The following is a 27,242-nucleotide window of genomic DNA, read 5'->3' on the forward strand; positions in this document are numbered from 1 at the left end:
CCCTTTTCTTTTAGTAGCATGTGGACACAATGCCACAGTCTTTACTGTTGCAAGTGAGAAATCTGACTGTTCTTCTATAGGTGACTTGTTCTTTCTGCCTTGAAATATTTTTTCTTTATTCTTAGAAGTCCAGAGTTTTACCAGGAAGAGCAGAGATGTGTTCTTTCTCATCATGTTAATCTGGATCACTTTCAATCTACAAGATGTATTTTTTTAAATTGGAAATTTTATTCCAAATTTCATGTTTGACTCCATTCCAACTGTTATTTCTTCTAAACTTCTTTTGACTTTGAAATGTCTTTTGAGACTTCATATCTTAATCTTATATTTGTTCTGTGATTTGAGGATTTTCCTGCTCTTTATCTTTCAGGCTACTAATTTGAGTCTCAGTAGAAACCATGCATTTTTCAACTCATCTCCTGCAGTTCTAAATTAGGTAAACATTTTTGTTAATTTTTAGCTCTAGAAAAATATTTTCTTGTGGCCCCTCCCTTCGAATTTCCTTACCTGTTTTCTTAGGGCTGCCAGAGAAACCAATTTTCTGAGCTTATACTCTGTTCTGAGTGACCTTATTCTGACCCCTAGGTCCTCTAATGAATTATTACTATTTGTCATCAGCTCGCTGGGGCCCAGGACGTGTTGATGATGTCCACTGAGGGGCAGTAGTCTTGGTGTGTAGGAGATGAAGGAGTGTCCTTCCCCTGGCCCAGGAGGGTGACCAGTCCCCAGGAGGAAGCTTCTGTACACTGGATGTCCCCTGGCCTCTTACAAAGGTGAACTTGGCTCCATCTGCAGCCAAGTTACAATCCATTGTAAGTGCTGAGTTAACTTCTAGGCATCTAGAATGGGTCTATGTACCATCATTGTGAGAATTGAGGGAACAGGTATTTAAATCACCTTTTGTGGGGCTTAATCCTCTCATGTACCTTGGTGAGAAAGGCTGAGCAAGACACACTCAACACAGGGTGGTGCTGACCTTCCCTGACTGGTGGAAGAAGGGATCCCACAGATGTGCTGGGCCCAAGCTCTTCCCAAGGGGGAGTTAGCACAGTGCGATGGCTGAACTGCAGGGCTGAATGTATACCTAGGTTGGAGAAGGGGCCAATTACTGAAACTTCGTTTGCCCTAGCACTCCATGAGCACTCTGTAATATGCTTTCATTTATTAACATAATTGCTACTGCTTTTCCTTCTGCTTTCCCTTTTCTTTTCCTTCTGCTTCCTTACTGTCTGGTGCCTGCTTTGGTAGTATTCTCCAGCCCATGCAGCCCAAGGTGGAGAAAGCCCTGTCTCCCTTCTCACTGCTTGGAGTCCAGAGGTTCATTCCTGCTTGGCCCCAGGAGCTCCTGGCTGAGAAGAGACAAGTGTTTGGGGGCTGGGCTAGGTGGGGCCCAAGAGCCACCTTCTGGTTGTCATGACATCAGAATCCCATCCACCAACAGTGTTGCTGTCTTTAGCAGCAGGCCTGGCAGAAGATACCCTGCTAATTGCCTGTAAGGGGTGTGGTCCTGAGGCTGTTTCCTACTCTCTTTCATGGACATACTTTGGGAAAATGTGATTAGCTGGGGAGAGAGTCCTTTCCTGCGGGTGGGTGTTGTCCTCCATGTACCCAACATACCTGGAGGCTTGGCTGGGACTTGTGCACGTTCCCCCAGCTCAGGACCCACACTTGGTCATGTGATTTGTCATAGGACAACTTAGCCGGCAGAGGATCGACACCTATGGACTTAAAAAGAAAAAATAGCGACAAGTTGATCATTGTTGTTGCAGAAAGTGATTCTTTTCTAGGCCACTCTATCCAGCCTAGCATCCTGGATAATGAGCCCATTTGGGAACCCAGGGCAGAAACCTTTGTGGGTTTGTCTTCAGAGGCATAAAATTGGTTGTTAGTAATGTTTTCCTTTCTTGCAAGTTTTACTTAAAGAAGACCCATACCATCTTGGCAAAAACATAAACACTTTTTTTTTTTTTTTCCTGTTTTCCACTCACAAGTCAGCTTCAGGACCCTCCCATCACTTCTCCTGTAAGCCTTGGAGGCCTCCTGAACCCTCAGCATCCTTCCCAAGCTCTTCCACCTACATCATCTGAGACTGACTTGGAAAGGTTCCATTATCACATGTCCTTTAACCTTGTGCAGACTGTCTTGTACATCACTCACCTGGAACCTCCGGGACTTGGACTGTAGCATCAGGTGAGTCTTTTTCTACTGCTGAAACTCTGCTATTTTCTGAGAATAGAGCTTCCTCAGTGGCTCTGGAGACTTCCTCAGTCACCTGGAGACTGTTTTATACTTCTCTTAATGTAGTTTCTAAGTTCTAAAACACTGTTTGTGATGCCGCTGTGACCCCTGCTCTCTCGGCACTGACCTAGCCACTCTCTTTGTTCGCTAAGGATCCCTAGTTTGGTGCCTTCATTCAAAGCCCTGCTTTCTTAGTTCCTTCTTGGTTTCAGTGATCTTTTTCTCTTCCCTACTGCAGCCACCATAACTTATTCCTTGTCAACAAATTTCTGAAAGTTCAATTTTAGTCCACCATATTCTAGCCTTTCTGATCTAGTCGGGGGTCATCTTTGTCCCCATTGGTTAAAACTTTTCTCAAGAAATGTCTATGGAGTCCCTGAAACCATTTAATTGTCTTCACCACTCCACTGAACTGTCATAGAGCTTAATGTCAAATTCAGAGATCACTTTTTGATCCTCCTCTAACTTGAATTTTCAGCATGGTTAACCATTCCCTTCCTCATCGTGACTTCTAAATGTTGGCATGTTCCACATCTTCCTCTTTGACCTTCTATCTACCTGTTTTCCCTGGATGAGCTCATTCAGCACATGGCTTCAAATAACCCCCTGTACTCTAGAATTCATTCCTCTGTTGAATGACCACAACTTTATACAAACCTAAACTCTTGATTTTGCCCATCCCCGTTGACATCTATTTCTTCTCCAGTCACCCCCATCTTTGCAGTCTACTTTAACTTTCTTGATCAGATTAAAACCTGCCCTACCCTGAAGTCCTAAGTAGAGTTGTTTCTATTTTCCTACCTTCATATACCCCAGGTCCATTGTTCATGCTTCCAGCTGCTCCTCATTGTTCCTCTCTTCTGCCGGTTCCTAGTCCTTTCCCTTCATTTACCAAAGGCTTCAGGATCCAGCGGCCGCCTTCTCCCCAGAGCTTCTTAACTCACCAGTCATGATACCATCCTCACTCTCTCTAGATTCTTGTACTTTTTCCTCTCCTTTTAAAAACCCTCTTGATTACACATGCTCTTCTAGCTATCTTATTTGTCCACCGTCTTCACAAAGTGCCTGCAGTCCAAACTTCAGGGAAGTATCTCTCCTTTCTGCCTAAACTTTTCCAATCATAGTTCATATTTTCACTCTGACTGAGGTGGTGTGGAGCAGGAGATTGAAAACCTAACCACCGCCCCACCCCCCACCCCCCCCCCCCCCGAAATCTCTTAAATTCAGAGCAGAGCTTTCCACAATCTCTATATGCTAAGGAGCTAAGACATGGAAGGGAAAAGGTCCTGAAGAACAAACCAGGCTCTCAGTGTGAGGACCGGAAGGGTGACCTAGTAGAAGTGAATCAGAGGCTGACTAAGCTTTATAAAAGCTGCAGTTCAGCCTTGACTCAACACAGTACCTGATTAGAGGGATTCATTCTCTACCCTCTCTCTTCTTAGCAGAGAAAAGGATAGACCCTCTTCAGTGGATGACAGCCATATAAAGTCTCTACAATGTTACGTGGAAGGTTTGCCATTAAGAAAAAAATGACTAGGCATTACATGACTGAAAATAATATAAAAAGATAAGAAAATTATGTGCATATAATTATATATATGTATGTATATGGAATTAAGCAGAAATTCTAAAGTGAAAAAATGCAAAACTTGAAATTAAGATCTTAATAGGTTTTGTTAAATATACCTTAGACAAGGTGGAAGACAGGACTAGTAAAGTGAAAGACAATTGATGCACATACCCAAATTGAACTACAAAGAAACAAAAAAGGATGGAAAATATGAAAAGAGTGAAAGAGATGTGTGGGACACAATGGTAAGGTCTAGTTTTTTTTTCTTTCAGAGTTCTCAAAGATGAGGTGAGAAAGAATGAGGCCTCAGAATATTTGAAGAAACAATGGTTAAGAATTCTCCAATCTGATGAAAAATATTAAAGACCGAAGAAAGAGAAAATCTAGAAAGCAGCCAGAGAGAAAAAAGGGATATGTCATCTTCAAAAGAAAGACAGTAAAACTTGACGGTTGACCTGTTAACAAAACCAGTGGAAGATAATGAAATGGCATCTTAAAGTTGAAAGAATATAACTGCCAATGTAACATTCTATATCCAGTGAAAACATCCTTTACAAATGGAAAATTTTCAAACAGGTAACTATGAGAATCTGTTGTCAGCAGACCTGCACTAAAGCAACGTGCTCAGTCAGAATGAAATTGATCCCAGACAGAACACTGTACTTCAGGAAAGAGCAATGAGAAAGGTAAATATATGCGTGAATATAAATGACAATAATTGTCATGTTTTGCAGGGTTAAATTATATGTAGAAATAAATTCATTCCTACTATAGTGCCAAAGGCAGGGGCGGGGGGTGGTTAGAGGAGTTAGTGTGTTCTAAGGTTCTCTCATTATTAGGCAATGAAAGTGAAAGTTGCTCAGTCTTGTCCGAATACTGGAGTGGGTGGCCTTTTCCGTCTCCAGGGGACATTCCCGACCCAGGGATTGAACCTAGGTCTTCTGCATTGCAGGTGGATTCTTTACCAGCTGAGCTATCAGGGAAGCCCATTATTAGGCAAATGAAGTAATAACTTGTATGAGACTGTATTGAGGCAAAGAATGTGTTGTAATTTCTAGGGTGGTCATAATAATAGCAATGATCAAAGAATGCATGGACAACAAATTACTAGAGGGAGAAATAGAATAATAAAAATGTTTGACTAATCAAGAAAGGAGGAAAAAACAGGTAGGTCAAATAAAAAAACAGAAAGATGGTATGTATAACCATATACTTAAATATATAGGGATCAAATAAGTGAGTAAAGACCAAGATTATTAAACTAGATAAAAGCCAAAATTCAAATACATTAGCTTTACAGAAGATCACCTTTTAAATACATGACGTAGATTGAAAGTGAAAGAATGGAAAAATTATACCATGGTAACACTAATCAAAGTAAATCTGATTTAGCTACACTGTTAGACAAAAATAGACTTTCAGGCAAGAAGCTTTACCAGAGATAAATAGGGATATTTTGAAAGAAGTCTTCCACTCAGGAAGATATTATAATTTTAAAGCAAAAATGGATGGAACTTGATAAATTTACAATCATGGGGAGGATTTCAACATACCTCTCAGCAGCTAGTTGACTAAGTAAACAAAAGTCACTTAGAATATTTGAATAATAGGATGATCCAACTTGACACACACACGCACATACTCAAAAACATTAGAAAACACATGCTTTTAAAGTACACATAGAGCATTTGCCAAAGTACATTAGCTTGATTATAAAGCAAGCTTCAATAGATTTCAAAGGATTGAAATTATTCAGAGTTATTTTCTCTGACCAGGTAAATCAGTAACAAAAAGATAGCTAGAAAATCTCCTGTCATATCTGCCAGGAGAAACCACAACCAAAACCCTGGTTTTATGTAACTTTCTCCCAACAGTGAGCAACCTGCACAGCTGAGCATTCCTGGAAAAAAAAAAATACAACCCTTGTCACTGGTTTGACTTTAAATTTGCACCCCTCGTCCTTAAGTGGACCTTCACCACTGCCCTGCGGTCCTATCACATTTCCCTGGTCAATTTAATCTCACATCCAACTTTCACCTCTTGCCTTAGACTTCCAGCCTTGGTGATAATTTTCCTTCTTATTTCAAAGGCAACCAGGAGAGGAGATCACCCAGCTACCACCAACTGTATCACCTATTTGCACCTGTGCCTGAATACTTCTTGTTTCTTCCTGCTCTGATGAGTGAACATGCTTTTTATCTTAGGCTGGTGTATCTGGTCATATGTCCTGGATTCCACTGCCTACTTCAGTGATGCAGAAGAAAGGGAAGAACTGCAGAAGTTTCCCCATTAGCATACGAATGCTGGAATGTCATCTAGTCTAAAAGTTTCTTCAACATCCTCTGCCAGCTACCGCCTCATTTGTCTACTTTCACTCACATTTCAGCAAAACCCCTCAAAATGGTTGTCTGTATTCAATCTCTACTCCCTCTGATTCTGACTTGAACTCACCCCGCTCAGGCTTGCATTCTGCCATTATCGTCCTGTTTGTTCCTGCCAAGGTGATCCGTGTGGTACGGAATCCAAGGTTAGTTCTCAGTCTTCATAAAAATACTTTCAGCAACCTTTGACACCATTGGCCACTAACTCTCCCTTAAAATACTCTTCTCTTGGCTTCTGGAAAACTACCCTCTCCTCATTTTCTTCTTACCTTTCAGGTTACTCCTTCTTGATCTCCTCTGTTGGCTCTCTCTCTCTCATTCCTGATCTTTAAGTGTTGGAGTAATTCAGGGCTCCAACCGTGACCTCTTCTCTATCTATATATCCCTCCATGATCTCCTCCAGGTCACTGGATTTAACAAATTCACATGGTGATGATGCCCACATTCATATCTCCAGCCTAGACCTCTCCTTTGACTCCAGACCTATTTATGCAACCTATTACATGACATCTTTAAAGATACAGATTATATATATATATATATATATATATATATATATATATATATAATAGCAGCTTAAACTTAATCTAAAGCTGAATTACTAATTTCCCCCTATATCTGCTTCATCCCCTGCCTTGCTCAAAGCCTCTATCAGAGTGCATTACTTTCCTACTGCTGTAGCAACAGTGAAACGACATAAATTTATTCCCCATAATTACAGTTCTTGAGGCCAGAAGTCCAAAATTAATTTCACTGGCAGGAGAAATACATTTGCATGGTAGTGCTCCCTCTAGAGGCTCTAGGGGAGAATGTTTTCCTTGTCTTTTCCGGCTGCCAGAATCCAAAAATTTGCATTCTTTGACTTACGGCCTTTTCCCTCCAATCTTAAAGCCAGCAGTGTAGCAAACCTGCTTTAGCCCTAAAACTGTCTCCTTCTTCTATGTTGTCACATCCTCTCTCTTACGAGGATACTTGTGCTTGCAGGTAGGGCTCACCCAGATAATTAAGGATAATTCCCTTTAAATTCCATTTAAAAATCCATACTTTGAACAAAATCTTTAGAATTTGTATGCAAACACAAAAGACCCTGAATAGCCAAAGCAATCTTAAGGAAAATGGAGCTGGAGGAATCAGGGTCCCTGACTTTGGACTATGCTACAAAGCTATAAAACAGTATGCTACTGGCACAAAAACAGAAATATAGATGAATGGTACAGGTTAAAAAACCCCCAAAATAAACCCATGCACCTACTGTCATTTAATCTTTGACAAAGGAAGAATATACAATGGAGAGAAGACAGTCTCTTCAATAAGTGGTGCTGGCAAAACCAGACAGTTACATGCAAAGGATTGAAATTAGAACATTCTTTAACACCATACACAAAAATAAACTCAAAATTCATTACAGACCCAAATGTATGATTGGATACCATAAAACTCTTAGAGGAAAACACAGAATACTCTGACGTGAATGGCAGCAAGCTCTTTTTTGATCCACCTCCTAGAGTAATGAAAATAAAAACAAACAAATGGGACGTAATTAAACTCAAAAGCTTTTGCACAGCAAAGGAAACCATGAAAAGACAACCCACAGAATGGGAGAAAATATTTACAAATAAAGCAACCAAGAAAGGATTAATCTAAAAAAATATACCAAGAGCTCATGCAGCTCAATAACAAACAAAAGCAACCCCAATCAAAAAATAGGCAAGAGACCTAAATAGACATTTCTTCAAAGAAGATGAATAGATGGCCAAGAAGCACATGAAAAGATCAACATCAGTAATTATTAGACAAATGCAAATCAAAACTACAGTGAGGTCTCACACTAGTCAGAATAGCCATCATCAATAAATCTACAAATAATGCTGAAGAGGGTGTGAAGAAAAGGGAACCTTCTTGCACCTTTGGTGGGGATGTAAACTGGTATAACCACTATGGAGAACAGTATGGAGTTTTCTTAAAAAACTACCCTATGACCCAGCAATCCCACCCCTGAGCAAGTATCTGGAGAAAAGCATAATTTGAAAAGATACACACACCCAACATTCATTGTAGCATTACTTACAATAGCCAAGACACGGAAACAGCCTAAATGTCCAATATGTATGTATAATGGAATATTAATCATAAAAAAGAATGAAATAATGCCATTTGCAGCAACATTGATGGACCTGGAGATTATTATACTAAGTAAGTCAGAGAAGGACAAATATGATGATATTGCTTATATGTGGAATCTAAAATAATAATGCAAATGAACTTGTTACAAAACAGAAATAGAATTCACAGATGTAGGAAACAAACTATGGTTACCGACAGGGAAAAGAGGGGTGGGGTACACTGGGAGATTGGGATTTAAAAGTATTAACTATATATAAAATAGATAACTAATAAGACCCTACTGCATAGCACAGGCAACTCTGCTCAATACTCCGTAATGATCTCTATGGGAAAAGAATCTTAAAAAAAAAGTGGACATATCTGTATGTATAACTGATCCACTTTGCTGTACACCTAAAACTCACACAACATTGTAAATCAACTATCGTTCAATAAAAAGTATTAAAAATCCTTAATCACACCTGGGAAATCCCTTTTGCCATAAAAGGTGACATTCTTTGGTTCTGGGGATGAGGGTGTAGATATCTTGGGAGCCATTATTCCACCCACCACACACAGTATATGGCATTACCATTCTACCATTGCTTAAATTATTATTGTTATTCCTTTCTCTCAAACCTTACATTCAAATGAGCAGAAAATCTTTTGGGTTCCACATTTAAAATATAGCAAGACTTTGAGAACTTCTTACTGCCTCCACTGCTGTCATCCTCTCTTGCCTGGATTATTTCAGTGACCACATCTCTGTTCTATCTTCCAATCTGACCAGCAGATCGACTCTCTAAAGATGTCAGATTATGTTACTCCCATCATTAAAAGACTTGAATGGTTTGCTATCTCATCGGCCTTAGTTTATCTCTCTCTTTGCCGCATCCCACTCTCCTCTGCCATGGTGGTGTTCCAAAGCTCCAATCTCACTTGGTGTTCAGATCTCAGATTCTAGTTACCTCCAGAGGGAGGGCCACTTAAAAACAGTCTTTCAGTTCCTCTGTCCCTTTCAACCTGTAAATAGCTCTTAGCATCTGTAGCTCCCTAAAATTCTAAATGATGGTCCCTTTTCCCAACTAGAATATAATTTCTGGGACCCGTTCATTCATGGCTATTTGTCCAAGCACCTAGACCAAAGTTTGGCACATAGTAGGCAATACACGCTTAATGAAAAATGCACATGAATCTTCTCTACATCCTTCCACTAGCCTGACCACCTCTCCTAGGAGCTGGGAAGTGCGCAGAGAACCAGAAGGATGTGGCAGGCTGTGCCCCAGAGCTGGAAGCTCCCCCCTCCCTCAGAGAGATGTACCTGAAGGACTTTCTGAGCCTGCACGTCGACCACGAGGACTCTGCTCATTGTGGGCTGGGCCACGTAGATGTAGCGGTGCCTGACGTTCACTGCTGATGCCCACTGGCAGGGCGGGGAGGCGTCCCCGTCCTTTTGAGGACATATTTCTTCCTGTAAAGGAGACAGGCTGCCATAAGTCTTCTTAATCCCCTGTTTCCCTGCCATCGCTGGGTTCCCCTCCCTTCACCCTCCCCTCTTCTTTTCTTCCTGTCTCAGAATTCTTTGCAACGGCAGCATCCGAGGGAGCACAGCACGCACAGCTTCTAGCATCCCCGCATGGATTTTTTCTCCACGTTCTGTTCCTCTTTCATCTTCCCCTGCTCCTCCGGAGGCTGTAACCCCCTTTGCCGGCCTTTCGGTCAGCAGCTGAGAGGTCCGTGTGCTTCCACCCTTGAGAGGGCCTTCTCCCTCTCCTCACCCCCATCCATCGCACACAACTCTGTCAGTGACCAGACTCCTGCAGGAGTCACCTACACACACTCTCAGCTTCCTCACCTCTCACAGGCTCCTTAGTCTTCTGGTGCTAGACCTCCGCACAGAGCAGCGGTGTTCTCGCTGAACTCCCGGCTGACTTCTCAGTTATAGTCAAGCTTTGCCATCATCTTGTTTGAACTCGGGGCATCATCTGACACTGTGTGGATTGTTTCTTGGTTCTTTTCCCTCCACCCTCCCCAGCGTCTGACCCCTCTCTGTTGCTCAGTCTCCTGTTTGCTGATCTCTAGATGCCAGGATGCTCAGGGGTCACTACTGGATGACTTCTCTAAAACCTTTGCTAATCATTGTCAATCCACACCTATGACTTTAAATACAGTCTACGTGCTAACAACTCCCAGACTTGTATCTTTAGCTCAGCCCTCTTCTCTGAACTCCAGACTTAGCTACTTTCCTAAGTAGCTATTTTATTTACATCTCAAATTTGTAAGTCCAAAATCATCTCTCAGTTTTGCCTCCCAGTCTTGCTCATTTCCCTTGTTTTACTTCCTAGACAAAATCTTTGAAGGCATTTTTGACTCTGCTTTCTCTCTCTATATACCCTCAGCCTTCATCCAATGAATAAAAATCATTTCAATTTTACCTTCAAGAACATATTCAGAGTTAAACTTTCTGACAACTTCCACCTCTGTCACCTTGACTCAAGCCACCTCTGTCCCTTGAGTGACTGCTACAGCATCCACACTGTGCTCCTTGATTCCACCCTGGCCTCCCCTGACGGATTCTTGACTCACCAACCACAGGGATCCCTGTGAAATACAAGTCAGCTCAACGCACTCCACCACAATAACACTCTTTCTTGCTCAGAACAGGGTCCCAGTCTTTCCTGAAGCCAACAAGGCCCTGAACACTCTGGTTCCTGGGATTCCTCTGACCTGTCTCTAGTTTTTTTCTCCCTTTCCCACCCATCCGGTGCTCGCATGTGCTGGCATCTTCTGTACTCATGCTGAACTCCTGCACCAGGGCCCGTGAGCTGGTCAACTGGTGTCCCCAGATGTCTACCGGATTTATTTCATGTCCTTCAGGTGACATGTCTGCCCACACATCACCCTCTTGAGATGCCCTCTCTAGCCTCACCAAGCTTAGCACCCTGGCACCCACCCTCCCTCACCTTGCTACACTTCTCATTTACCGCTTGACCTTCTTCATTTGTTTGTCTACCTACATTTAGTCTTTCTTTTTCACTAGATCGTAAACTCCTTGAGAGCAAGCTCTTTGTTGGGCTCACTGCTTTATTCTTAGCACCTAGTGAAGTGCCTGACACAGAACTGGTGCTTGAAATATATAATAACACAATGTAATATAAATAAAGAATAAATGAGAGAAAAGAGGACCTTCTTTTCCCTTGTTTTTTGTGATATACATTCTCATGTGTTTCCTCACGACTCTTGCCCAATGCTGTCTCAAGCTTTGTGTCAGCCCCGGGCTCTGTGCCAGGTGCCCAACTCCAGTCACTTACACGCACCCTTGGTGATCCTGTCTCCTGTCTTGGCCGTCATCAGCACTCACATGCTGAGGCTCCCAGATCTGTGAGCTCAGAACCATCCTCCCCAGTTCTCACATGGGTTCTCCTACAGTCGGCTCATGCTCAACCGTCCACATGTGAGCTGGTCTTTGCCACCATCCCGGGTCCTCCTCTGGGTCCTCATTGGCATCTAGGCAGCCGAGTCCAAAGCAGGAACACCATTCTGGATGCTTCCTTCTCCCACACAACTCACTGAATTAGTCCCTGAGGACTATAGAGATTGCCTCCTAAATCGCTATGTTCTAGCTTGAGCCCAGTTTCTTTCCTAAACAGCTGCAAAAGCTTTGAAGCAGGTCTTTCTCCTTTTACACTTCACACTCTGTCATCCTGTTTAATCCTTACATGCCTGTGTGCTAAGTTGCTTTAGTCATGTCTGACTCTGAAACCCTATGGGCGTAGCTGGCCAGGCTCCTCCGTCCATGGGATTCTCCAGGCTGGAGTGGGTCACCATGCCCTTCTTCAGGGAATCTTTCTGACCCAGGGATTGAACCCACGTCTCTTATGCCCTCTTTCATTGGCAGGTGGGTTCTTTCCCACTAGCGCCACCTGGGCAGCCCTTAATCCTCACAATAACCTTAATTTGCCTATGAGAAAAGACAGAGGCGTAGAGGGGTTAAACACTTTTCTTAAGCCACGTGGCCTGCTGAGTGACGGAGGTGGGCTCTGATATCACTTGTGCAGATCCTGCTCTACAGCCTGTGCCCTGACCTACTAACCCTGCAGCATCCTGCTGGGCAAAGTGGCCTCTCATCCAGCAGAGAGGCCAGAGGTGAGACGCACCAGCTGCCTGCTCACCCAGAACCTGAGAAAGAGGGTCAGCTCATCGTAACTCTCCTGGGAGGTTCTGGCCACTTTCTAGGTGAGCACACTGTTATTTGGGACTGTTCCATAGCTCACAGAGGTTTGAGTTGCCTGAAATGCCTACCGGACCTCTCTACTGTGTATGTTCTAGTTTCTTAGGAAAATTGAGCCCTGCTCAGGATTTGAGAGATTTCCCCTGCAAGCTACAGGTTAGGTTATTGCAAATATATGAGAAGTTAGTGCCAATGTGATGGGTTGCAATTATTCAAACCTAACTGCTAGAAATTAACTAGGACCACTCTTACTAGGGGGCTGGTGGTGGCTCAGTGGTAAAGAATTTGTTGCCTATGCAGGAGCCACGGGTTTGATCCCTGGGTCAGGAAGATCCCCTGGAGAAGGGAAGGGCAACCCATTCCAGTAGTCTTGCCTGGGGAATCCTATGGACAGAGGAGCCTGGCAGGCTAGAGTCCACGGGATGCAAAGAGTTGGACATGACTTAGTGACTAAACAACAACTCTTTCTAGATGGTTTCATGGCTATCACGTGGAGGGAAAACTTATCAGAGGTTAACACTTTAAAACATGATTAATTCAAATGAAGTAGTCTGGAAAAGAGCTGTTCCCAAGCTGCAAATATAACAAACACAACACTCTGAAATACACCACTGGCCAGCACAGCAATGCAACAAACTTGTTTTAGGAACTCGTCTGGGCCAAGCCCACTTGTTCCGTGAGCTCCAGGCCCATCACTGTGGCCCAGTGTATCCATTGTATATCTTTAAGTAGAGGGCTCATGGGGGCTCTTAGATGACTCTTGGATTAATGCCACACTTCTACCCTCAAGAAGCCAGGGATTAGCTAGGTCAGACCTCTAGTAAGAATCCACCAATGCAAGGCCAAGTGGGCCATCAGTGGAAGGGACAGAACCGAGGGGTGGTAGGCACAGCCCTGAGGATGCCTCCTGACAGCTGGGTCTGGGGGGCTGGAAGAGTTGTTTTGGCCCTGCTGCCTGCAGTCACCTCTTCTGCCTCTGCCCCCTGCGTGTCACACTGCCACTTTCTACCCGGCCTCTGAATTGTCCACAGCAGCTGTGATGCTCAGGCCACTTGAATGTTTCATGCTCTCTCCTCTGTTCCCTGGGGACCACTGAGGGCCTCCAAAGCCCAAAAATCTACTAAATGTTTCCCATTCTCACCACCACTGGTTTAACCCAGGTCCCCATCCTCTCCTGGATAATCACAACAGCCTCTTCACCCATTTCTGTGCTTCGAGTGCAGCCCTTCTGATCACCACCCTCCGTGAAGCCCTGCACATGTTCCAAAGCACCTTACTGCTGGCCATCCTTCGCTTGAAGTCCTCTGGTGCTTCCCCTTAGGACTCATCAGCCCTGACCCTTACCTACTGTTACCTTCAATCTTAGGCCCTTCTCACATCCATTTGTCCTCCAGGCATATAGAATATCTGTGGTTCCCTGAACATGACCTGATGTTTTATGTTCCTGTGCTTCATGTTCATGATGTTTCCTCTCGACACTCATCCCCAATTCCTACCAGTTCTTCACAACTGAGCCCAGGCATCACCTGCCCCCGGAGCCTTCTCTGACTTTGCCCCTGGAGACACTTCTCTCATTGTTGCCATGTACCTTACACATTCTTCTAGCAGCACCTGTTTGGAAGCTGTCCATTCATGCTACTGTCTCTGTCATTTGATTGTGAACTTGTGGAGGCCAGGAATCCATCTGTCCTCCTGGGGCCTCCCTTCAGGAGTTGTTCATGCTAGTGGCCACTGGAGGAAGGCATCCGGAACCACATCATGTATAGCAAATGGAACTCAAGAAACCCAGTGGCACACATGGTGAAAGGCTGTTGTGTGATGTTATTGGGGTGTTGTGTGTGATGTGGAGTGTCCCAGGTGCCAGACACTTACGTAGCTCATGAAGATCTTCTCCGTGGGCTTGAGGTGCCTCTGGATCTCACAGTCCACTGGGTGCAGGACGATTATGCCATTGTCGGAGAAGACGTAGAACATGTTTCCCACACTGAGGCCTGCGAGGAGCAAGCACAGCCATGGTTATGCCCGTCCTAGCAGCTGGTCCCCAGGCAGGCTCACAGGCCATGCTGGGCACAGATGAAACCGGGAGCCTGGCTGTGTCAGGTACAGACACAGAGTACAAGGTCTGGGCCAGGAGGGGCGAGGCGAAATGAGCAGGCAGTGCGTGCAGACCAAGTGACTGAGGGCTGTGAATCAACACAGACACTGAGGGCACTGCAATCCCTGGGCTGTCTTCCCAGACATGCACGCCTGCCCCAGGTCATCCATAGCTGTCCGTCAACACAAGTTTTCAAATAAAGGACAGCTCTGGCTGTGACATACATTTGACCTTTCCTAAGGGCTTCCCTGGTAGCTCAGCTGGTAAAGAATCCACCTGCAATGCAGGAGACCCTGGTTCGATTCCTGGGTTGGAAAGATCCCCTGGAGAAGGGAAAGTCCACCCAGCCCAGTATTCTTGGACTTCCCTTGTGGCTCAGCTAGCAAAGAATCCACCTGCAATATGGGAGACCTGGGTTGGGAAGATGCCCTGGAGAAGGGCATGGCAGCTGACTTCAGTATTCTTGCTTGGAAAATTCCATGGGCATAGGAGCCTGGCGGGCTGCAGTCCATGGGGCCACAAAGAGTCAGACAAGACTGAGCAACTGAATGCACACACATCCTGAAAGGCAAAGTCTCCCTTGGTCCTTATCAACTAGGCAAATCAGAATGTATCAGATGATGCCAAAAAAACAAAGGTTTTTTTTTCTTTTTTTAAAAACACATTTATGTACAGTGCTGCCACTTGGAACTTGGGGACCTAAGGATGCTGGGGTTGGTATTCCTTTGTCCAAACCTGGCCTCTGTGCCAGTGAACATTTCCTTCAAGACAGTTTGCTCCAATCTCTGCCTTACCAGTTTCCCCGTGGCAGCCCCATGCCAGGTGACAGAGCCCACAGCTGGGTCAGGCCAGCTGCCTGCCCCCCAACCTCATCCTAGCCCAGGGCCATGGCTGTCTGGGGAGAAATTTCCTTAGATCAGCAGAGTTGGGGCCTTGAAGACCAGCTAGTTCAGCCTCTTTATTTTATTTTATTTATTTATTTATTTATTTTTTCCATTTATTTTTATTAGTTGGAGGCTAATTACTTTACAACATTGCAGTGGTTTTTGTCATACATTGAAATGAATTAGCCATGGATTTACATGTATTCCCCATCCCGGTCCTCCCTCCCACCTCCCTCTCCACCCGATCCCTCTGGGTCTTCCCAGTGCACCAGGCCCGAGCACTTGTCTCATGCATCCAACCTGGGCTGGTGATCTGTTTCACCCTAGATAATATACATGTTTCGATGCTGTTCTCTGGAAACATCCCACCCTCACCTTCTCCCACAGAGTCCACAAGTCTGTTCTATACACCTGAGTCTCTTTTTCTGTTTTGCATATACGGTTATTGTTACCATCTTTCTAAATTCCATATATATGTGTTAGTATACTGTAATGGTCTTTATCTTTCTGGCTTACTTCACTCTGTATAATGGGCTCCAGTTTCATCCATCTCATTAGAACTGATTCAAATGAATTCTTTTTAATGGCTGAGTAATATTCCATGGTGTATATGTACCACAGCTTCCTCATCCATTCATCCGCTGATGGGCATCTAGGTTGCTTCCATGTCCTGGCTATGATAAACAGTGCTGCGATGAACATTGGGGTGCACGTGTCTCTTTCAGATCTGGTTTCCTCGGTGTGTATGCCCAGGAGTGGGATTGCTGGGTCATATGGCAGTTCTATTTCCAGCTTTTTAAGAAATCTCCACACTATTTTCCATAGCTAGCCTCCTTATTTTAAAGACAAAAACAAAACAAAACAAAAAATAGGCCCAAGATGAAGAGGGGCTTGGTTGAGTCCACAGGCCCTTGGGACAGACCTGGAGCCTGCACCCTGGGCTCTGTCCCCTCGCCCTGTTCTCCATACAAGGTCAACATGGCACAGGGATGGGTAAGGCCTAGAGTTCTCCCTCTTCCTCCTCTCTCCCTTCCTCTCTCCCTTCATGGCTTTTGAAGGTAACACATTGAAAAGATTACCAGGAATTCTAAGAGAATTACCTATGTGAAAATTCTTTCCTAGCATGCTAAGAAAACCAGTGTACTGACTTAGTTGACTAATGGAGTAAGTTTTTAGTGAGAAAATGATAAAACAAGCAAATGGGAATCCCTGTTCTGCCTACTTTCAGTGGCTCTGCTGGTCACTTTCACCAGTGTCCATGGCTCCCAGTGTGGACAGGGGTCCCTGACCCCACAACACAGCCTCACCTGCCTCTGGTTCTGTGCTGAGATGAGGGCTCCTGCCACTGTAAACAGCTAGACCCCAGCCTCGTGGAAGCTGGGAGCGCCTGGGAGCACTCTGCGTAGGTCCCAGTGGGAATCCTGGGTGCTGGGCAGCCTCTCCCAAGAGCCAGACAAAGTGGGCCTGTGCCTCCCACACAGTGGCCAGTGTATGGAGCGGGGTAGGGAGCACACATTTGCTGTGACCCCAATCTACCTCGTCTCCAGCAAGACTTTCTCTTCTATACAGTCATTTGGCAAGCTCTTCTTGCTCAAACCTAGGGGCCAGAGGAGGTCGAAGTCCCTGCAAAACAACCACAGACCCCATAGCAGGCTCCCAAGTTTCTTAGAAAATCAGTGGCTGGAAGAACCAACGTGAGCCTGAAAACTTCACAGAGCCCATGCGGGGTTGCAGCTGGACTGCAGGCTGAGCACCAAGCCTGTCACAGCGGACAGTGCAGTGTGATGCTATACAAGGCCTTGCTCCACAAGTAACTGACTTCACAAGAGAGCTGGCCTCATGAGTCAGACCCTGGAAGGTTCTGTCTGTGGTGAGCTTGACCAAGGGGCACAGGGGAACATTCTCTGCTATTGGGAGTCCATCATCTCACTGCTCCTATTCAGAGATGGGAGAGCCCTGCCAACCTCTCTGCTTTTGCTCCTGTATTCTCCAACTTCGGGTCCTTGAGTATGAGCAGGGAGGGGTGTGGGCAGACAGCTGCCCAGGTGTGATGGGGTCTGTTCACTGCTGGGTTGTCCAATATCAGCATAGCACCAGCCAGCCCTAAGGTCTGAGGCAGCTGTGGGTCTTAATTTGGCCTTTGGGCCTCCAGAGCTGCATTTAACACTTTCCAGGGTCTCCGGCGCTCTCTGCAGTTCTCCACTTTTGAGACTTGTAAATGCCCCTTAGAAAGCACTTTTTAAAGACACAGAGCCGAAGCTCTCTGCGTGCGCGGTGGCCTGGAAGCTAGGCTGAGGCAGTGTCAAGGGACCACTGTCCTTGATTAGCAACTCTTGCTATGACTTTCCTTCTGAGGGTTCCTAAAACCTACTGGCAACAATCCCTCATTTTCCAGGCTCTGCCTTTGTTTTGCTCCCAGACTGTGTGAGCATTAGTGCCTGACAGTCAGGAAATTACTCTGAGCGCTTGTATGCATGCGCATGCTAGACAGTAGGTAACAGCCTGTGAAGTTCTTAAGAAGAAACATGAGGAAATGTGCTGGTTTTCAAAACCGGAGAATTAGTGCTTAACCCTGAATCGCACGGTGCCTTCTGCTGGTGCTCATCCTCTCCTTCTGTCCACCAAGCTAGAGGACAAGGTACCTCAGGTGATTTGGAGTCTCTGGTGGAGGGGCTCAGAGGGAGAGTTGGGGGTCCATTGCAAATGCACCCAACACAGTGACTCAGGCTCTTTAACCCAGGGCCCACATGTGCTTGCTATTTTTTGAACCATATTATTAGACCACTTTTGATATACAAAAATGGAAATTTTGGTTTTTGCTTTCTTTGGTCTTGTGGCTTGTGGGATCTTAGTTCCCTGACCAGGGATTGAACCTGGGCCCCCAGCAGTAGAAGAATGGAATCCTAACCACTGGACTGTCAGGTAATTCCCCCCAAACAGCAGTTTTGTATGGCCTGGCCTAATATCTAAAGATCGTTGGGTAGATACACATAGGTTTAAAAAACCTATTCATTTAGAAATATACATGCAAATGTATATTTACAGACATGATGGTAGCTTTTTTCTTTAGCATTTTCTCAAAGTAACACTAAACCTCAACACCAACATCAGTTACTAGAAAATATTTTAAGGCCCAGTTCTGACCAGAATCCCTGCCAAGAAGTCTGCGTCAGTGGAGGTTTCAAAATAGCTTTAAATGGAAATTTTTGTTTTAAAAATTCTAATAGTCCAATGTCCATTAAAGACATCTGTGCTTGTGCATGCTCAGTCATGTCTGACTCTGGGACACCACAGACTGTAGCTCGATAGGCTCCTTTGTCCATGGATTTCTCCAGGCAAGAATACTGGAATGGGTTGCCATTTCCTACTCCAGGGGATCTTCCCAACCCAGGAATTGAATCCGCGTCTCTCATGTCTCCTGCACTGGCAGGTGAATTCCTTACCACTGTGCCACCTGGGAAGCCTATTAAAGACACTAGTAGGTTTAAACCTGCCTCAAATGTGCCACTTGAGTTTGATGTGGACTTCCCCTCTGATTTGGCCTGTGGACCCCACTTGTAGGGATTGCTTGATGTTTGGAAAAACTATTGGTGGTGCATGGAAAGATAGCATATTATGGAGCCATGAGCACATGTGATTATAGGCACAATACAGAACAAATAAGCTTGGTACCTTCTTCTCGCCATAGAATGTTTGCAACTGCAGCATCAGAGAAATGAAGAAAGCAGGTACATGATTGAGGGAAGAAAAAAAAAGAAAAAGCAACGTCAGAACATTGTAGTGATTCAGTTCAAGAACACACTGTTACCTAGTTCATCACGTATGGACTCTGCACCACTCATTGCCCCCCACAACACTGAGCAGGGGATGCTGGGCAGAGACAAATGCTTCCAGGGCTCAGGACTGTTTTGGTTCTCAATGAATCAGGTCCCAGGATCACAGAAGCTAATGGGATTCTCTCTTCTGTGGATGATAAACAGCAGGCAACATCCCTCAGACCTCCTGGACTACTTCCAGGAGCACGCTGGTTTTCTGCTAGGATTTTCCTTAGGAAGATCATCTGCAATACTTTTTTGATTTTCTCCCTTGATGATAAAGACTCAGCTAAGGGTCTTTGATCATGGGAAAGAGACCATGTCTAACACCCATGTCCATGAAATTACTCCTGTAGATCCTACTGGGGAGCAGTGGCTTTGAGGAAGCGCCTGCTTAGCGTCCCAGGTGGGCAACAATCCCTGGAGTAAAAGCATGTGTGGGTAAATGTGCAGGCCAGTTCCTGGGCCATGGGAGGGCAGCAGCTGCTGGTAGGTGGTTAGCAGGAGCAATTTTGTGGATGAAGGACAGAGCAAGTAGGAGGCAGAACTGGGGATAGGCTACGCAGGCTTCCTTGTGGCCTTGGGCTCTGTCTGCTGTCCAGAGACTTTCCCTGCCTACGTTTGCAGAGTTGTCTAGGTTTACAGGCAAAGTTTTCTCACCTCTGGCCACCCTCTGTCCCAGGATACATGGAAGGACATAAGGTTTACCCCTGTCTCCAGGGGTTCATGGTTGGTGGCTGTGGCCCCTGCAACCCAGTGTCTCCCAACCAGCTCAGTAAGGACCTCAAAGGCAAAAGTGGACTCACGGGTCTTTCTAGCTGAGTCTTCAATGAAGAGGGAAGAAATATCTTCATCCACACCGACTTCGTTTTTGGCAATGCAGGTATAAGCCCCTGTGTCTTCATATCGAACACTGCCGATGTGGAGCTCGCTCCCGTTGGCTGCAGAAAAGAACAGAGCTCAGGGTGGCCTGCTCAGCTGGGACCTCCCCACTGCCTTTCCCTCTCCTATTGAGAGTACTGAGGTTAAAATACAGCCTCTCAGCAGGGCTGAGGGCAGTCAGTACCCTGATGTATACCCAGGGCTGGAAGGGCTGGAACAGCGGAACTGAACTGCAGGTGACCTGGACCTAGCTGACAGCATCTCATCATTGTGCTCAGAAAGATCTGTGTGAGACCACAGAGCAGGAAAAGCAGGAGAGACATTTGTTTGCTCCCCATGTCTGACTTAGAAACAAATCACTCCTCTTATTCCCATTCCTAGAGAGAGTGTCAGCTTGAACTTGATGGCATTAATGGCACAGAGACATCAAGGGGGGCTCTTACCTAAAAGGGAGAGCTGTTTCGACATCTGGGTTGAGACATCCATGCCATTTTTTAGCCAAGTGATTCTGGGCATAGGAATGCCCTCTGCGTGACATCTCAGGCTGGCTGCCACCCCGGGCTCCTGTGCCTGGGTCTCTGGATAGACACGGATGACGGGTGGCACTGTGGGCGAGAGTTCGTGCTGGTGAGAACAGGTCTTCACCTGCCTCGGGCCTGTGGTCCCACACTGAGACTCTGCCCAAAGGGCTGAACCGAGAGGCAACTCTGGAGTTTTCTTTGTAACTAGTTTGCAAACATTCTGCAGCAACTCAGGCCCTAAAAGAAAGGGCTATAAAATGGATTGCAGGCAATAAACATGTCAGGCTTTGTACTCTGTAATTCATGGCGCTCATCATTATTCTAAATATGATCAGAAAGGCATCCAAATATTTAAGGCTGTTCAGCTGCTACACATAAAGAGCAACAACCGCCAAAATTTATTTCTGAATGAATAAAATTCAGATATATTATTTCTGTTATTGGAAAGCCATTGGACAGGGACTTAATTTCTTGCAGGAAGTGCTTCACAAAGCACTTATGGGCATTGACTGGCAGGGCTACTAATTACATCACTGCTCTAGGGAAGCCCATTGATTTTCCAGTGGGTCATTTTATTTCTCTACTTCTCACCCTCTGGAACATGGGTACAAGGCATATGTCCCCCGCTGTTGGTTCTTAACTCAGCTGTGGGCCCTGGCTGTCAAGTTCTGGACTGGGGATATGACCAGGCCTACTCATCAGATGAGCAGGGGTGGCAGGGTGGCAGCACCCTCCCCGCTCTGGCCTTTCTGGCATGGGCTATCTGTAGGGCAGGAAGGAGTGAGCGTTGTCTGAGGGTCTTCCCTCCTACCCTGAGCTCTAGGCCCAGGAAATAAAATAATTACCATTTTCAGTGGAATTGTGGGCTCTTACTTATTCATCTATTTTACTATATATACTTCCAAAAAGGCTTTGTGAGGGCTCATGTAATAGCATGGATATGAAACTAAGCAACAATAAAAACCACATCATATGTCTTTTGGAAAGGTGGGAGGATTCCTCCTGAAGTGAGCAGTGACATTTTTCCACACTTATTTGGACACTCCTAAAGGCAACCCACTCCAGTATTCTTGTCTGAAGAATTCCATGGACAGAGCAGCCTGGTAGGCTACAATCCATGGGATCACCAAGAGTCGGACATGACTGAAGCGATTGAGCACATTGTCTGATAAAAGAAAGTGATTCAGTATGTTATGAGAGAGATTTCCTCTGGGACTAGAGGTAGAACAAATTGATGTGCACATAGAAGGAAGTGATAAGCTGATCCTAGAACCTGAAAATTTCTAGTGATCTGTGCTTGGATGGGCTGAGGACAAAAGAAAAATTCTATCCCCTCATCGTGAGAAATGGATGTTGTAGCTCTTCAGGAAGCTGGTAATAATCTGATCAACTTAGTTTGAGTTTCAAGTCTTTCCTCTTTCCTTCCTTTTGGGGCAAAGTTTAAGGTCGAGAATAAAACCAAATGGATAGCTAGCAAAGGGCACAAACCCGCCTTCAGAGTGACCAGAGCTGTCTGCATAATATCAGCTTGGAGGTGCTAACCACGGAGACCAAACAACAATAAAGTCTGAGTCATTTCCTTGGCTTCTCTTTGTCTGCAGTCCTAGGGGAAGAGTCCCGGGAGGTGGGGGAAGGTCCCTGTCACAGGTCAGGCCACTGGGGATGGAGGACGTAAATGGGGCTCCACCTGGAGCGTACCTGGCGGGCTGCTTAGAACACAGAAGTGGATCTCCCTTCTCTGACTCCCCTTGGTTCAAAGAGCAAAGAAACAGTAATTTATCTAGGAAACCTCCTTATAACCTGAATTTTGTAAAGGGTGGAATGGGGTTCAAGTGGAAGAGTTAGTAGGGTTTTGCTCAAGAGGCTCAGAGATAGGGCTGGGGGCTCTAGGAGCACCGGACTGATGGGGAGTTGGATAAGGAGGTGGAGTCCCCTGGGTTCCAGAATGTGGGAGGCCAGGACTTGGGATTGAAAAACCTTGGTTCCTGCTGGATCACTATTTATTTATACAAGCCTGCCAAGCAACCACAAGGAAGAATCAACAAAAATAGAATCAGAAATGAATGAATCAACTTGCCAAAAAAGAGAGGAACTGATAAATCTGAGACCTGGCTTTTCATGAAAATCAATAAAATAGCCAAATTTCTGGCAAGGCTGGTTACTAAAAAAAAATAAAGAACACAGAGGAGGTTTAAAAGTATGGAAATACTGTGTTCAATTATAGGTAATAAATATCAAAATCTCAATGAGATGAATCACTTAAAAGGAAACTTTAAAGTATTGACATGGAATCAAGAAGAAAACATCTAAAACATTTAAAAACACTACTTTCCAGTTATTCAATGAATACATTGTAGCGATCTGTTATACAATAAGGGCCTATAATCAGCATGTTATATTGTACACTTAAACATTTATTAAGAGGGTACATCTCATGTTATGTGTTCTCACCACAAAACAAACAAACAAGAAACACAAAGGGACTCAAGGAAACTTGCGGAGGTGATGGGTATGTCTGTTACCTTGATTGTGGTGGTAGTATCATATGCGTGTACATGTCCAAAGTCATGAATTTGTATACATTAAACATCTGTATATAAATTATACCTCTATAAAGCTGTCTTTAAAAAAGCACTATTGATTAGTTTCATAGGGAAGCACCCTGATTAGTTTCATAAGGAAGTTCCTTTCAGGAATGGCTAATTCCTAGAGCATACCACAGAGAAGAGGTACCAAGTTTTATCCTGAAGCTAGTATAACCTGGACACGGAAACCTGTCAAAGAGAGTACAATATAGATCACTACGAACCTAACTCACTCAGCACTAAATATAACCAAATCCCAAGTAAAATATTAGCAAATCAGGATTCCAGACAAGATGATGGAATAGAAGAACTTGTACACACCTCCTCTCACAAAAACACCAAAATCACAACTAATTGCTGAACTACCGTTGGGAAAAAAACAGACTGGGACCTACCAAAAAAGATATTTTACATCCAAAGACAAAGAAGAAGCCATAAGGAGATGGTAGAAGGGGAGCTTTTGGGATATAATCAAATCCCATACCTGCCAGGTGGGTGACCCACAAACTAGAAAATAATTGTATCACAGAGGTTCTGCTGCGTGAGTGAGAGCTCTGAGCCCTAGTCAGGCTTCCCAGCCTGAGGGTCTAGCACTGGGAGAAGGAGCCCCCAGAGTATTTGGCTTTGAAGGCTAGTGGGGATTGAGTGTAGGACTGGGAAAAACAGAGACTCTACTCTTGGAGGGTGCACATAAGATTTCACATGCACTAGGACCCAGCACAAAGCAGTGACTCCATAGGAGCCTGGGCCAGACATACCTGCAGGTCTTGGAGGGTCTCAGGGGGAGGCAGGGGTTGCTGTGGCTCTCTGTGGGGGCAAGGATACTGACGGCGGAGGCTCCAGACAATACTGATCAGTGTGAGCTCTCCCGGAGGTCACAATGTTGGCAATGAGACCTGGCCCACCCAACAGCCTGAAGACTCCACTGCTGGGACAACTCAAGCCAAATAACGAGCAGAGTGGGGACACAGCACCACCCATCATCAGACAGGCTGCCTAAAGTTGAACTGAGCTTACAGTCACCTCTAAACACATGCCTTGACATGACCCTGCCCACTAGAGAGACAAGACACAGCACCATCCACTACTGGGCAGAACCAGTCCCCCTTACCAGGAAGCCTGCACAAGCCCCTGGGCCAACCTGACCCACCAGAGAGCAGGCATCAGAAGCAAAAAGATCCTGCAGCCTGTGGAAAGGAGATTACAAACACAAAAACGTAAAATGAGACAGCAGAGAAATTTCTTCCAGACAAAGGAACAAGATAAAAACCAAGAAGAACAATTAAGTGAAATGCAGATAGGCAATCTACCTGAAAAAGAATTCAGAGTAATGATAGTAAAGATGATCCAAGATCTCAGAAACATAATGGAGACACAGACTAAGAAGATACAAAAAATGTTGAACAGAGACCTAGAGGAAGTAAAGAACAAACACAAAGAGATGAAAAATACAATAACTGCAAAGAAAAATACACTAGAAGAGATCAATAGCAGAGTAAATGAGGCAGAAAAATGGATAAGTGAGCTGAAAGACAAAATGGTGGAAATCACTGTCATGGAAAAGTAAAAAAGAAAGAAACGAAATAAGGACAGTCTAAGAGACCTCTGGGACAACATTAAATGCCCTAAGAAAGACACTTGGCACAGCTGATGCCAGAAGAAAAAAAATTAAATGCACCAACATTCACATTATAGGGGTACCAGAAGGAGAAGAGAGAGAGAGAGAGTGAACCTGAGTAAATATTTGAAGAGATAATAGCTGAAAACATCCCTAAGGATTTGCCATAAGATCCAACAGTCCCACTCCTGGGCATATATCTGGAGAAAACCATGATTCAAAGGGATACATTCACCCCAAAGTTCATTGCAGTGCTGTTTACAATAGCTAAGACATGGAAGCAACTTAAATGTCTATTGACAGATGAAGAATATATAGTACAATTTATAAGCCATTATAAAGAATGATATAATGTCATTTGCTGCAACATGAATAGACACGGAGATTATCATACTAAGTGAAGTAAGTCAGACAGAGAAAGGTAAATATCATATGATACCACTGATATTCGGAATCTATAAAAATGATATAAATGAACTTATTTGCAAAATAGAAACAGACTCACAGACTTAGAAAATAAACATATGGTTAACAAAGTGGAAAGGTTGTGGGGAGGAATAAATTGAGAGTTTGAGATAGGACTATACACCCTATTATATTTAAAATAGGGCCTATTAAAAACGACTTACTGTATAACCCATGGAATTCTGCTCAATATTCTGTAATAACCTAAATGGGAAAAATTTTGAAAAAGAATAGATACACGTATAACTGAATCACTTGGCTGTACACCTGAAACTAACAAACCTAACACTATTAATCAACTATATTCCAATATAAAGCAAAAATAAAAGATATTGATGGACCTAGAGATCATCATACTAAGAGAAGTAGTCAAAGACAAATGTCATATGATATTATTTATATGAGGCAAAAATGATACAAATGAACTTATTGGAAAAACAGAAACAGACCCACAGGCTTCAAAAGTAGACTTATGCTTGCCAGGGGGGTGGGATGTGAAGGAGAGGAATAAATTAGGAGTTTGGGATTAACACACACATATGGCAACCGACTCCAGTGTTCTTGACTAGAAAGTTCCATGGACAGAGGAGCCTGGTGGGCTACAGTCCATGGAGTCGAAAAGAGTCAGCCACAACTGAGTGACTGAGCACATAAATAAAATGGGCTTCCCAGGTGGCTCAGATCATAAAGAATCTGCAATGCAGGAGACCTGGGTTTGATCCCTGGGTCGGGAAGATCCCCTGGAGAAGGGAATGGCAACCCACTGCAGTATTCTTGCCTGGAGAATCCTGTGGACAGAGGAGCCTGGTGGGCTACAGTCCTTGGATTCGTTAAGAGCTGGACACAACTGAGTGACTAACACTTTCACTTTTCCAGGTGGCACTAGTTATAAAGAACCTGCCTGCCAATGCAGGAGATAAAAGAAGCAAGGGTTCAATTCCTAGGTGGGGAAAATCCCCTGTAGGAGGGCATGGCAACCCATTCCAGTATTCTTGCCTGGAGAATCCCATGGACAGAGGAGTCTGGCTGGCTATGGTCCATAGGGTTGCAAAGAGTTGGACACCATTTTAGTGACTTAGCATGCATACCATACGATATATAAAACAGATGATCAACAGGGACTTACTATATAGGACATGGAACTTAACTGAATATTCTGTAATAACCTATAGGGGGAAAGAATCTGAAAAAGAATGGGTATATGTATATGTATAACTAAATCACTTAGCTGGACACCTGAAACTAACACAACACTGTAAATCAATTATACTCCAAAGTAAAATAAAAATTAAATTAAAAACACACAAAAAAATACACACATAAAAATATTAGCAAATCAAATCTAGCATGGAATTAAAAGATCACACTGGGACCAAATATAATGTGCTTCAGTGGAAGCACATCAGGAACTCTGTAATTAATCATATCCAAGTCAAAGGCAGTCAAAAAAGAAATACCATTTGATAATCTTGCTAGACACTAAAAGGTACTTGGGAAAAAAACTCAAAATCCATTTCTTGGGGGGAAAAAACCTCAATAAAATAGGAACAGAATAACATTTTCTTCCTACAATGAAGAATATCTCTATAAAATGAAAGAATGGCACCACTTGAAACATGAAGTGGGAAGAAAACAAAAGAGGAAAGGAGGTAATATCAGACTGCCAACATTTGGTGGATGTTATTGTCAACAGAAGGCAAGAAATTGGGAAGGAACAAATATTAAAGAGATGGAGAAAAATGGTACTTTGTTTGGATATGGTCCAGATAATGAACCAAAAATGAAAGGTTTTAAAAGTGAGTACTGTAAACGGGTCAGCACCCAAACAGACAAACTTATGTACCAGCAGTGATA

At 44.2% G+C, this 27,242-nt stretch overlaps 1 protein-coding gene across 5 annotated transcripts in view; it reads right to left on the reverse strand.

Annotated features, from left to right (window-relative positions):
• The window catches only part of FSTL4 (follistatin like 4), a 657,291-nt gene that overhangs the window by 9,447 nt on the left and 620,602 nt on the right, over positions 1 to 27,242 (reverse strand). For all 5 annotated transcript variants that reach the window (XM_020908080.2, XM_070465356.1, XM_070465357.1 and 2 more), the window contains 6 exons: positions 20,643 to 20,804; positions 20,124 to 20,258; positions 19,175 to 19,201; positions 14,396 to 14,514; positions 9,614 to 9,763; positions 1,618 to 1,725 (listed from right to left, as the gene is read on the reverse strand). In XM_020908080.2, coding sequence (XP_020763739.2) covers positions 1,618 to 1,725; positions 9,614 to 9,763; positions 14,396 to 14,514; positions 19,175 to 19,201; positions 20,124 to 20,258; positions 20,643 to 20,804 — 701 coding nt within the window. The remainder of the gene's footprint in view (positions 1 to 1,617; positions 1,726 to 9,613; positions 9,764 to 14,395; positions 14,515 to 19,174; positions 19,202 to 20,123; positions 20,259 to 20,642; positions 20,805 to 27,242) is intronic.

This window comes from Odocoileus virginianus, chromosome 3 (assembly GCF_023699985.2).
Source record: "Odocoileus virginianus isolate 20LAN1187 ecotype Illinois chromosome 3, Ovbor_1.2, whole genome shotgun sequence".
Lineage (NCBI taxonomy): Eukaryota > Metazoa > Chordata > Mammalia > Artiodactyla > Cervidae > Odocoileus > Odocoileus virginianus.